At 35.7% G+C, this 12,971-nt stretch overlaps 1 protein-coding gene across 17 annotated transcripts in view; it reads left to right on the forward strand.

Annotated features, from left to right (window-relative positions):
* The window catches only part of vimar (visceral mesodermal armadillo-repeats), a 76,308-nt gene that overhangs the window by 28,934 nt on the left and 34,403 nt on the right, over positions 1 to 12,971 (forward strand). For 7 of the 17 annotated variants that reach the window (XM_073956854.1, XM_073956852.1, XM_073956848.1 and 4 more), the window contains 3 exons: positions 6,166 to 7,096; positions 7,283 to 7,446; positions 7,551 to 7,865. The exons of the other annotated variants lie outside the window; for them this stretch is intronic. In XM_073956854.1, coding sequence (XP_073812955.1) covers positions 6,166 to 7,096; positions 7,283 to 7,446; positions 7,551 to 7,678 — 1,223 coding nt within the window. In that variant the 3' untranslated portion in view covers positions 7,679 to 7,865. Of the gene's footprint in view, positions 1 to 6,165; positions 7,097 to 7,282; positions 7,447 to 7,550; positions 7,866 to 12,971 lie in introns of those variants that run through there. 17 annotated transcript variants of the gene reach the window in all.

Consider the following 12,971-nt stretch of genomic DNA (forward strand, 5'->3'; position numbering starts at 1 on the left):
CAATGGGGGAATACTCCACTCAAACAATCGAAAATGAGATTGAACTTCAACAAAAAACAAAACAAACAAAAAACAGCCGAGGCACGGGCGAATTGGAGCTTTGTTAAAAAAAAAAAAAAAAAAAAAAAAAAAAACAAAATTCCAATAAACAACCTCACAGGCAACTGTGTTGGTGTTCTTTTCAACTCACAGAATTCGAAGAATTCTTAGTTGATTCGTGCTGACATGTTGCAAAATATTTTGATTTTGGTGTTTCTTTGGAAAAGCCGAAAAGTGAGTGTGATTCTCATTCATATGGGAATACTAGACACTTAAAGAGTTCGGTTTTTCGCTAAAAAAGGCATCATTTCAAAAACTGAGAAGCCAACTGATAATTCCCTTCGCCGGGATGAAATCATGATATTGGTAGCGATCAGTAAAATTTTGCAACACTGTCAGTTCGTTTTGAAAAACATTACTCTCTGTAATAGAGGGTAATAAATGAAGTTGAGCCAATGGGGGAATACTCCACTCAAACAATCGAAAATGAGATTGAACTTCAAGAAAAAACAAAACAAACAAAAAACAGCCGAGGCACGGGCGAATTTGGAGCTTTGTTAAAAACAAAAAAAAAAAAAAAAAAAAACAAAAAAAAAACAAAATTCCAATAAACAACCTCACAGGCAACTGTGTTGGTGTTCTTTTCAACTCACAGAATTCGAAGAATTCTTAGTTGATTCGTGCTGACATGTTGCAAAATATTTTGATTTTGGTGTTTCTTTGGAAAAGCCGAAAAGTGAGTGTGATTCTCATTCATATGGGAATACTAGACACTTAAAGAGTTCGGTTTTTCGCTAAAAAAGGCATCATTTCAAAAACTGAGAAGCCAATTGATAATTCCCTTCGCCGGGATGAAATCATGATATTGGTAGCGATCAGTAAAATTTTGCAACACTGTCAGTTCGTTTTGAAAAACATTACTCTCTGTAATAGAGGGTAATAAATGAAGTTGAGCCAATGGGGGAATACTCCACTCAAACAATCGAAAATGAGATTGAACTTCAACAAAAAACAAAACAAACAAAAAACAGCCGAGGCACGGGCGAATTGGAGCTTTGTTAAAAAAAAAAAAAAAAAAAAAAAAAAAAAAAAAAAAACAAAATTCCAATAAACAACCTCACAGGCAACTGTGTTGGTGTTCTTTTCAACTCACAGAATTCGAAGAATTCTTAGTTGATTCGTGCTGACATGTTGCAAAATATTTTGATTTTGGTGTTTCTTTGGAAAAGCCGAAAAGTGAGTGTGAATCTCATTCATATGGGAATACTAGACACTTAAAGAGTTCGGTTTTTCGCTAAAAAAAGGCATCATTTCAAAAACTGAGAAGCCAATTGATAATTCCCTTCGCCGGGATGAAATCATGATATTGGTAGCGATCAGTAAAATTTTGCAACACTGTCAGTTCGTTTTGAAAAACATTACTCTCTGTAATAGAGGGTAATAAATGAAGTTGAGCCAATGGGGGAATACTCCACTCAAACAATCGAAAATGAGATTGAACTTCAACAAAAAACAAAACAAGCAAATGTTTTACTCTAATGTAACAAAACCTTCAAATTGTTGGTCTTCATATATGTACATCCGGAAGTTATTTCTAAACAGAGTAAGCGCTTTAATCAACTAATTCCCATAAAGTTTATAAAAAATCGTAATTTTTTCTGTAATTTAGTAATTTTTTGAAGACGTACTTCTAATTGTGATTTAGGTCGTCATTGCCTAAATAATTGCGTGTACGTTCAATAAAAAAAAACAACAACAAAAACAAAATACGTACATGTATTTCAATTTGGTTTTGGCACATGCAATTAATTAGGCAATGACCTTAATGTTAATGTTGTAGGGTAAAAGGATTCTGGAAATGCTCTTAATGTTATCATTTCCTACTCCAAACTATAAATTATGTAGGGCATTTTTGGCGTTTTTCTTAGGATAACTGTTGCAATTTTGTTTTTTAATAGTCTGGCATAATCCAGTTGTTATGGTTTTAGTATTTTAAAACAACAATTGGATTAAACCAGACTATTTAAAAAAAAATATGTATATAAAATTATATTCTTGGAAATAATAATTGTGTTTATGAAGTATGCAACATCTGCGATAAATTAAATTATTTTAAACTCCTAGTTTTTATTTTTGCGCAACTCTGTAACCGGATTGGTCAACTAGTTTCGATGAATTTTATAATAAATTTCTTAATATTGTAGAGTAAAAGGATATTGGTCCTATTGATAAGCGGTAAAAAATTTTGAAAATTCTAATTTTTTTGAAGTAAATAAATGGTTACACCAACCCAAATGTCCGATACATAAAAAATTGAATATTCACATATTTGACGACTAACCCCTGTTTTTGTAATAGTTTTTATTCTCATTGTGATTTAAAATACAAAGAAACCTGAAACACAATAATGCAAAATCTATTATGTTTGTTGTTCAAAAGTTGTTAACAGAACTCTTATGCCATGTTCATACCAGTACTTTAATTACGTTGTTCGCTCTCACAATTACGTATACGAATTAACCCGTTGTTCATACGACATGGTACATACAGTGCTGCTCAAAACATTTGCAACGGGAATGACTACTTCACTTTTTATATAGTTCTGAGGTAATTTATGGATTTGAAATGCAAATATTTTTGTAGATTGATTGTTTATTAACCGCTTTTTAAAGATTTAAAAAATAATTGACCATAATTGTACTTATTTTACAAAAATATACAAAACAAAGCTAGGACTCACATTTGGGCCTGATCAAAACATTTGCAACTGAGAAAATTTTATTCAAAATCTGAAGATATTATTTTTGTTTTGATAATATATTGTGAGTTAAGCCTTTTATTTATTATCTGGACACATCATAAAGGTATCCAGTTTACTAAATAAATTAATATATCCTTTGGAATCCTGCCGCTAAGGATAATTGTAAAATACCAAGGTTTTATTCGATTTTCAACAGTCTAGAGTCCAATTTAGGGCCCGGAAACTTCTATATGATTTTAGATTACTTAATCTGAACGTATACGATAGGAACACAAAAAATATTTGCAAAAATTACAAGTTTTGCGTACTTATATGTACGTTTAGTGGAGGTATTATGCCAAAACACCCTCTTATATGACATCTGTGGTTGTACGTGGTGCGATTTCGACATAATATAAGTCCGGTTAGTTTTTAAATCCAATAAATATCTCGACCTCATGCCTCCAGTGCCATCTCTTTCCACAAAAATACCTCCAGGTCAATATAAAACACCATATTCGTTTTTGGTTAACTTTTTGGTATAAGGGGAAAAACTCGATTATCATTCGTCCTGGTCATCAAGTACATTTTTTCAAGCCATATAACTCAAATATTGATTAAAGTCGACGAAAAATACTCGATTTTACAACTCCTAAACCGATTCCAAACATTGTTTGCAAAATTTATATGAAAAATTGAAATTTTCCTGGAAATTACTGTTTTCCTGAAATGTGTCCATATTGGTACACCGGTATCTGTGGCATGTATCGGAGAGTATTGTATATATTTATAGATGTAAAACCTTTATCTAACATCTGTTGATGGACTCTGAGAATTCCGCTTAATAATCCGCATCATTATTTCATTATCCCCTGCAGGAGATATAGTTGTACATTCACCTCCTTCCCATTTATGGCGATTTTAGTACTTTTTACGAGGTATACAGCTTAATTTTAAATATTGTACTGTCCTTATGTTTATTTTTGGACTGCGTTGGACCCACAATTTTGAGAAGTAAACATTTTTTCATATCTTTGATACAAATATCGGACCATAACTTTTGTTTTTCTTAAATAATTTGAAATGTCTTGTTTTCGGCATACTTGTCTGTCAAAATTAAACATAGGCAGTATAAAATGTATTCCTCATGAAAGTTTTTGGTCCCCTTTTTCTGACTAAAAACCATCTTATACCAATCAATGCAAAAAACTCATCAAAAATTAGGTAATAGATAGCGAACCACGGAGTTGCATATGTTTTGAGCAGGCCAAAACACGTGATTCACGGATATTTAACATATTTCTTTAAAGTAAGTGTTAAAAACCGAATAATAATTTTTAAATCTTGAAAGTAGGGTCAACAAAGAATCAAACTGCAAAAATAAATATATTTCAAAACACAAAATGTCCTCAAAAATAGGTTAAATGTGATATAGGCATCTGAGTTGCATATGTTTTGAGCAGCACTGTACTTCATACCAACATAGTTCATATTTCAAACATTTTGTTTGCTGATTTTAAAGGAAGTTTCAATCAAAAGACATGGAAAATTAGTTGATATGAACTGGAAAAATACTTTTCTTTCCTTTTTGAAATTTTGCCTTTTTAGGGCGAAGATCATTTTTTAATGATTTTTGTTAATTTTCTCGTTTAGAGTTAAGCTTGATGATCTGAAATTATTTGCAAGTGAAAAAGGAAAGAAAAGGACTCGAACCCACATAGTCACCAAATTACGTTACCTGGTTTCATTGGTGGTAAAGCAAATCTTCGGACGTATCGACTATGTAATGGCTTCTCTGTCCTAGAACTTATCGGCAAAATTTCAAAAAAATAAAAAACAGGCTGAGCCCGACTGGGATTTGAACCCACGTCCTTGAAAAACATATCAAAAAATGTTGTCATGGCGTGTTAGCGTTCAAAGCCAACTCATAACTTCAAAGTCAGCGCAAAAAGCGTTTGTCATGAAGAAAACACATTTCTGTGGCCAAGTATCCGCGTTAATGTACAAAAACACATTTGCATTTGAAAAACGATAAGTTCTAGGACAGAGAAGCCATTACATAGTCGATACGTCCGAAGATTTGCTTTACCACCAATGAAACCAGGTAACGTATTTTATTGACTATGTGGGTTCGAGTCCTTGGCTTTCCTTTTTCACTTGCAAATAATTTCAGATCATCAAGCTTTTCTTTCCTTCAAACAGCTATTTTTTGTTATATTATATTCATGTTTTCTATTTTTTCTTAAAATTGTGTGTTTTTATCACATTTTTCAAATTTTCTATTTTCAAAATTATCGAGAGACAGACCTGCCAAAATATCTTTTTGATATACAGACTTTCAGGCAGGCATTTGATTTTAGTTTCTAGATTTGTACGCGAATTTGAAAAAAATAGACAAAAAATGCAACTGGAATGGAAGAGAAGACAACATTTACTATGATTTGAATGTATACTAATCGTTACACCGTTTACTTTTTAGTCATGTTTTGCAGTTTTCCTAAAAATGTTGGTGTTTTTTCATAAATTTTGAATTTTGTCTCTCAAAATTAATTTATTTCGATAAATACTCTTCTTTTGTATGGGGCATATTTTATCGTCGTTCGGAGAGTAATTTAAATTGAACAATGTACAAAAATCGTTGTTCGCTCTCAGAATTTTGTCAGGAAATGAAGTAATTAATACATAATTTGGGCTCGAACAACGAATAGAGAGCGAATTACCGTCAGTATGAACAAGGCATGAATGGCCGAACTTCTGTAGGCCTAGGATTCAATAGATAGACTTATACCCCGTTTATATATAACCAGATTTAACAAACCGACTGGGTTTTAAATGTCAATTCCATTGCTTATATTTCAAACAAATCCCCTCAAAGAATGTTAACCCTGCAAAAAGCTCTAATATAAACAGGATATTACCCCCATTATTATAAGTCTTCTTTCGTTATAGTTTGGAATTTTCCATCAGGTTCATAGCGTTCCAGTTAACATATAGATAAAAGTGATCGTTAACCTTCTTGGACCTTTTTTGCATTACCTATTAATGTGAAAATTATATTTTTATGCCTCCATGTTGGTTTATTTTGTGTTTTCAAATCCATCCAATAGTAAAAGAAAACATATAATAATGTCCCTTAGTGGTACTTGCTGAAATTTTAAATACAGCAATGCCAAGAGGACCCTAACGCTTTGTAGAAAAACATTCTCGTTTCATATTCGTGTATTGATCATGTTGCTTTCGTTTTTCTCAGTGTGTTTTAGTGAATATTGTAAAAATCATTATCGTTTTTGTTCATTGACATTTTATAAACAACATATAAAAAGCATAAAATGATATTAGAAACAAAACGTAAACCAAATATTTGTGTTATTCTTCAATGAAACAAGCTGCTATGGATCACAACGATGACGAAGGAGAAAAAGGAAATGACATAAATGAACAACATGAGAGCGAAGAGCTACAACAAATGATCGACGCGGCATTGCTAGAAATGAACAATGGAAATTACGAACAGGCCATTAAAATACTGGACACCGCAAAGCAACAGTATCCCAATTCAAGAGCCGAGGAGCTACAGGATTTAATAATGAAACTAAAACTCAACACTTCAAAGAACAGGTCTGAAGGTAATACATCTACACTGCGCCAACGCAAGCAAAGTGATTCGGATACTGCACGTCAGTCTGATACCGCATCTACACGTGTTGACTATACAAATGAACAACTAACCTTGGTGAAGAAAATAAATAGCTGTCAAAATTACTATGATGTTCTCTCCGTATCACGCAATGCTTCTGAGAGTGAAATAAAAAAGTCATATAAGAAATTAGCACTACACCTACATCCAGATAAGAATCATGCACCGGGAGCAGCAGAAGCCTTCAAGACATTGGGAAATGCTATGAATATCTTAACCGATGTCAGAAAACGCAAGGAATACGATTTAGCTGGTGGCAATTACATAAGCTCGAATGGTACAAGCTCTCATCACAAACCTTCGTCATATCACCAATTCTACCACAATGATAGAGACCATCACCATCATCGTCATCACGAACAGTATAGTTCTTCGGAGGCATCATTCCATGCCAATGAGGATTTCACAGCAGAAGAACTCTTCCATATGTTTTTTGGGAATTATCCACCATCTCAGGGTACATACCGTCGACGTCCGTATCAACCGGCCAATCAACGCCAGCCCCAAGAAAATGGCCAACAACCAAGCTTGGTCTTTGTCTTGTTACTTGTCATGATAATGCTGTCAATGTTTATGTCGTTCTTTTCAACAGATCCAGTTTATAGTTTGTCCCATTCAAAGTAAGTATTTTAATATACGTAAATAAAAAATTGATTGAAGATCCAAATGTTTTTATTGGCAGCACATACCTTAAAAAATAAAGTACCGCAGTTTTTGTGCTTGGCCTTAAAACATTTTAAATTCAATCATTTTCCATGTGACACATATTTCTCTTACTCACCATTTTTGTATCTGTATTTTTGTAGCAAATTTAATGTTCGGCGTCAAACACAGCATCTATCCATACCGTACTATGTTAAGGAGAATTTCGAAAATGATTATCAGGGTTCATTGGCACGTTTAGAGAATTCCGTTGAAGAAGATTATGTTTACACCATGAAACAACATTGTTTCCGCGAAAGAAGCTATCGTAAGTAAACCTTAAACCAATTTCCGCATTTTTATGTATCACCACATCACACATTTGACGTATATGGATAATGTGTGTGTTCTCTTCCCCATTTTATATTGCAGGTGAAGCAATGATGGCACGTGCTCGCAGTTTTGGCAGTCGGGCACAATTTGCCCAGGCTCAAGGTTTGAAAATGCCATCATGTGATAATCTCTCCAAAATTGGCATAACCCGTTATTCCTTGTATTGAAAAGTATAAACAGAGGATTGTAGGTTACCGTCGTATTTGGATATTTTATTTTACCCATATCTACGTCCGATTCCAACTAAATACCAATATCCATACATAAATATTATTATTAATTATGCATGTTGTTCTAGTATTCGCTTAATAAATGTCAAAATAGTATAATCGATCGATTTAATCTACTTTCAAATATATTTTGTTTTATTAATCTAGTGAGCTTTATTGTTGTAATTTTCATAATAAAAGTAATCTATCTGGGAAGTTCAAACTCGTATCGAGAAGATTTATTTGTGCATAGACTTTGATTCATATGGGTACAAAGCTGCACGCTTATTAACTCGATCATAAATTAATTTACTCGACCTAAAAGTATTGTAAACATTGCACCATGCCATGCATTGCACTGTACTTTTCACAAGGATGTATATATATATATATATATATATATATGTCCTTTATTTTTGTTTCATATATCTACACACAAAAGTAAACAAATATATAGAACAAAAGGTTCATGTTGAACATAGGGCGATTACGAATTCTCTCCATCTTCTGCGATCATTAGCGATGGTTTTAACTTGGTTCCATGTCTTGTTGAGGGCTTCATATTCATGTTTAACACTCCTTATCCAAGACGTGCGTGGACGTCCCGGTCTGCGGTGGCCTTGGGGATTCCATTGCAATGCAGATTTGGCTATGTCATCATCGGGTCTTCTAAGAACATGGCCGATACAAGTCCATTTTCGCTTTTTTATTATTTTTTTTTTTTTTTTTGTACAAGAATGTAGCTGATTGTTTTGGCACCACTGTGTTGTGAGTTTTATTTTATGTCGGAGTTTTGTTTTGTGGTAGAAAATGGGAAAAATAAAAGAAATAAAATAATGGAGGCCAAAAAATTAAATTTTTATGAAAAAAGTGTAATAAAACTGAAACTAAGATGTTATGATTTGTTTAAAATATTCACAAAAAAGACGTTCATACTTCGTTGTAAAAAACCCTAGAACCCAATTCGGTTCCTATCCTCGCACTGCCAGATGTTGAGGGCTTATTGTTCCACTTGTCGCAGCCGCCGCACCACAATTACTGGACTTTTTATTCTTTTGCGATTTATTCGATATCAATGAGTCCCTTGAACGTTCTGTATCCGAACCAGCATCCATGGGTAGTGGCGTTAAGGTGGCACTATTATTGTGATCCAGTGCTGTACTGCAGGAGTTTGAATTTGAGTCTTCAGAAAAATTAACAGAATTCGGTAAGAGGTCGCTTGAGTTGGCGCTATTATTTGGAGAAAAACTTGTATTCAGTGATGTATTGATGTTATGTTGCTGCTGCTGATGGTGTTGATTTTGATTTTCATCCCTTTCTTCCATTTTTTTCATTACCTTTAATAGAACCTCCAGCAATTTCTTGTTAGTTTGTTCGGAATGTTCTAAAAGTTCCATACAGCGATGCAGAATGTCCAATAAACACATAACAATATTTTCCGTCGAACTCATGTTTTGAAAACGTCCTTCACTTTTTTCACTTTCAAAATCCAAACAATATTTTTTTCCAATTTACCAAAATATTTTTTTCCGATTTACACGTGCAACAACAACATTTTCCAAAATATTTTCTTTACCAAAATATTTTTTTTACCAAAATATTTTTTTCCAATTTACACGTGCAACAACAACATTTTCCAACATATTGTTACGGAATTAGATTTAACTAATCTCCGTGTAGACGTTGTTTTATTCCCCGATACGATTTGTACCAAATAAAACAGGGTTCGTTTTAGATTACGTTTCTACAATGCTTTATTTACTTTATTACACTTACAGCAAGTCTCTAGTTAGCACGCAGCTACTCTTTTAGCCGATCTGTTCAGTTCAACGCTTAAAACACAACTACTCCGTCATTGCCATTTCCCCGGTATTTATACCCCAAAGTCTCCCTGTTCTAGAGTCCTCCAGAACACATATGGCAACATCTCGAATCTGTGCAGCGAACACACAGACGCACATTCGCACTAAGCGAACAACCATACTCACATACATACATGGGGGAATACAATTGGACGACAAGCACAGTAATGACGTAACTACAACAACAAACAAGTGCAATAAAGAAGTAACAAACTAAACAATAATGACATGATTGTGGCAAAACAAAACAAAAGCACATTAATGAAAGGTAAAGAACATCAAGAATAATGAAGATAATTCTACATGATAATTGTTGTTGCTTAAATAAAGTAACTGCGTAATAAAACTTTACGTTACAATTCAAATTTTTAAATTAACGGAAATTAAACTAAGCTAACTTAAACCTATCAGTTACATTCGTAACATTGCCCCCCCCTTAAGCCTGTTCCTCTTGACTAGACGCAGTTCTCGATCCGTAGTGGTGGCAACCAATTCCGTAGTGGGGGCAACCAATTTACACGTACCCTCTACGCCGTCAGCTTTGGATGTTTGCTCTTCTGGACGACGTTGCTTTCTCTCCAGGAATCTTGACGTTATACCTTCTTTCTTTGTGGTCACCTTCCTAAGTGTCACCTGGTCTTCATCGGACTTGTCCTTCCTTGTTGTACGGCCGCTTTTCGATGGACCTTTCCTCGACGTACATCTTCGCTTTCTCGTCCTCGTTGCTGGATTTTTCCGCTTTCCTACGGGCCAATTGTCGGCGGCTTCCACCTTCAGCGTACGGACATCGACAGCGATCTCGCCGGATTCTGCCTTTGGGCGATGTTTGCTTTTCTCGTTGTAGCCCACACTTATCGGTATTTCCACATTGGACCAAGTCATCACAAGGTGCTTTATGTCCAGGTTGATATCGAAGGCAATCATGAAGTCTACACCAAGTATGACTTCGTCCACAATATCGGCCACTATAAAATCGAAATTTACAGATTTTCTACCCATGCTCAGCCTTTGGTAGGCCTTTCCATGCACCGTTGTAGTCTCGCCTGTGGCCGTCCGCAATTTGACTCCATTTAACGGCAATACCTTCCCTTTCACCAAATCCGGTCTAATAATGGACTTTGTTGCACCGGTGTCCAATGTCAAGGTACGCAATACACCATTGACGAAGCCTTTCACCGTTAAGTTGTGGTTCTTCTGCTGGACTATGGCTATAGAAATTGTGGGACCATCGTTTTCATCCTCTGCCAGCGACGCCTCGTGATCGACGGAATTCATTTTATTCACCTGATATCTCTCTTTCCAGATTCTTGGCCACCGGTTGGTCGTCGCTTTTTGAAGGCGGTGAGGTGGATCTGGGCCTTGGTCGTTCCAATATGCATTCTCGTGCAATGTGTCCAGCTTTACGACAGTTATAACAAGTCTTTTTCGTTCTAGCAGCCCCTCGTTTCACACGCATCAGTGCATCTTTCAGCAGGTCGACAACGGTCTGGGAATTGTTGTCCTCAACTTGCAGCCTCCGCACGTTGTAAGCTTTAGGTTTCACCAGCATCTTCGCGGTTTCTTGGGCCAGGGCAAATGACACGGTTTCTGCAAATGTTCCTATCGGTGCCGCATACGTCGCAAATTTTATCTCTGGATCGCGAATACCACTTGCAAATGTCTCAATCTTTATGCGGTCCACCAACGGATGTGTCTCTCCTGGATATGCCAACTGCGCCAACCGCTCTATATCAGCCGCAAAGTCTTGTAAAGTCTCATTTGGCTTCTGGACTCTTCCCCTCAGTTCCATTCGGTAGATCTCTTGCTTGTGTTCACTACCGTACCTACGTTCAAGAGCAGCCATTATATCTCCATAGTAGTTCCTAGAAGCGGCGGGAATACTCTGTAATACGTCAGCAGCATCACCCTTCAATGCCATCAGGAGTGATACCGCTTTGTCGTTGTCGTTCCAAGAATCTCTAGCAGCCATTGTCTCGAACTGTAATTTGAACACATTGAAAGAGGTAGAGCCGTCGAACACTGGAGGCTTAATTTTTAACGTGTTATGAATAGCTCTCACTGGGCCGCCTTTGATTTCCAGTTCCGACATTTTCTTCTCAAGGTTCACAAATTTCTTATCATGGGCCAGAAATTTCTCGTCAACAGACAAAATCTTTTTATCCAACTCTTTCATTTGTACCTCCACGTTTTCTACTCTCTTTTCAATCACCATCGTGATATTCTCGAGTTTCTCGTTAATTTTTCTAGAATTCTCTTCCAACTTCTCTTTTAAGTTTCTTGAATTTTCTTCAAACATCCTAGAATTCTCTGCCATTAAGTTTTCGGTGATTTTTCTAATTTCCACCATCATCATAGCCAGCATTGATTTCAAATCGTCTCCACTGGCAGCTACGGACGAAACTTCCTCAACGCAGGATTCGCCCTTTGCCGATAACTCGACTTCCTCCTTACTGTCGAACTCATATTCATCGATGTTCATTCCACGGCGCTCGAACTCTTCCAACAAGCGTTTTTGTAGTTCGGCCTTGTTGCCAGTAGAACACAACTCCAACTTACTTAGCTCCTTCTTCAAGTCTTCCACTCGTAGATCCTTAAACTTCATTGTAGGATGATCGTAATCTCACTGCTGACACCAATTGTTACGGAATTAGATTTAACTAATCTCCGTGTAGACGTTGTTTTATTCCCCGATACGATTTGTACCAAATAAAACAGGGTTCGTTTTAGATTACGTTTCTACAATGCTTTATTTACTTTATTACACTTATTCAGAACCGACTTTAACTACTAAGCACACAGCAAGTCTCTAGTTAGCACGCAGCTACTCTTTTACCCGATCTGTTCAGTTCAACGCTTAAAACACAACTACTCCGTCATTGCCATTTCCCCGGTATTTATACCCCAAAGTCTCCCTGTTCTAGAGTCCTCCAGAACACATATGGCAACATCTCGAATCTGTGCAGCGAACACACAGACGCACATTCGCACTAAGCGAACAACCATACTCACATACATACATGGGGGAATACAATTGGACGACAAGCACAGTAATGACGTAACTACAACAACAAACAAGTGCAATAAAGAAGTAACAAACTAAACTATAGGTGTGTCTTTTTACGTGATAATTTGTAATAATTATTACGAAATGTTACTAAATGCTGTCTTTTTACACAAAAGTTCAGTAAAAGAGAGCGAAGCGAGAGAACAATTTTGACAGTTGTTTGCTGAGAAATTGCTAAAAGTTGCTGAAAGAATTTTTCCCAGCAACATTTAGCAAATTCGATCAGCTGTTTTTAATCATCTGCTAATGGTCAGCTGCTCAATGTTTATCTTATGTTTATGGGTAAATACTATAAATATTACGATTCAGGATTATTTATTGATTA

Source organism: Musca autumnalis, unplaced genomic scaffold (genome assembly GCF_047663935.1).
Source record: "Musca autumnalis isolate F117 unplaced genomic scaffold, ASM4766393v1 scaffold_5, whole genome shotgun sequence".
Lineage (NCBI taxonomy): Eukaryota > Metazoa > Arthropoda > Insecta > Diptera > Muscidae > Musca > Musca autumnalis.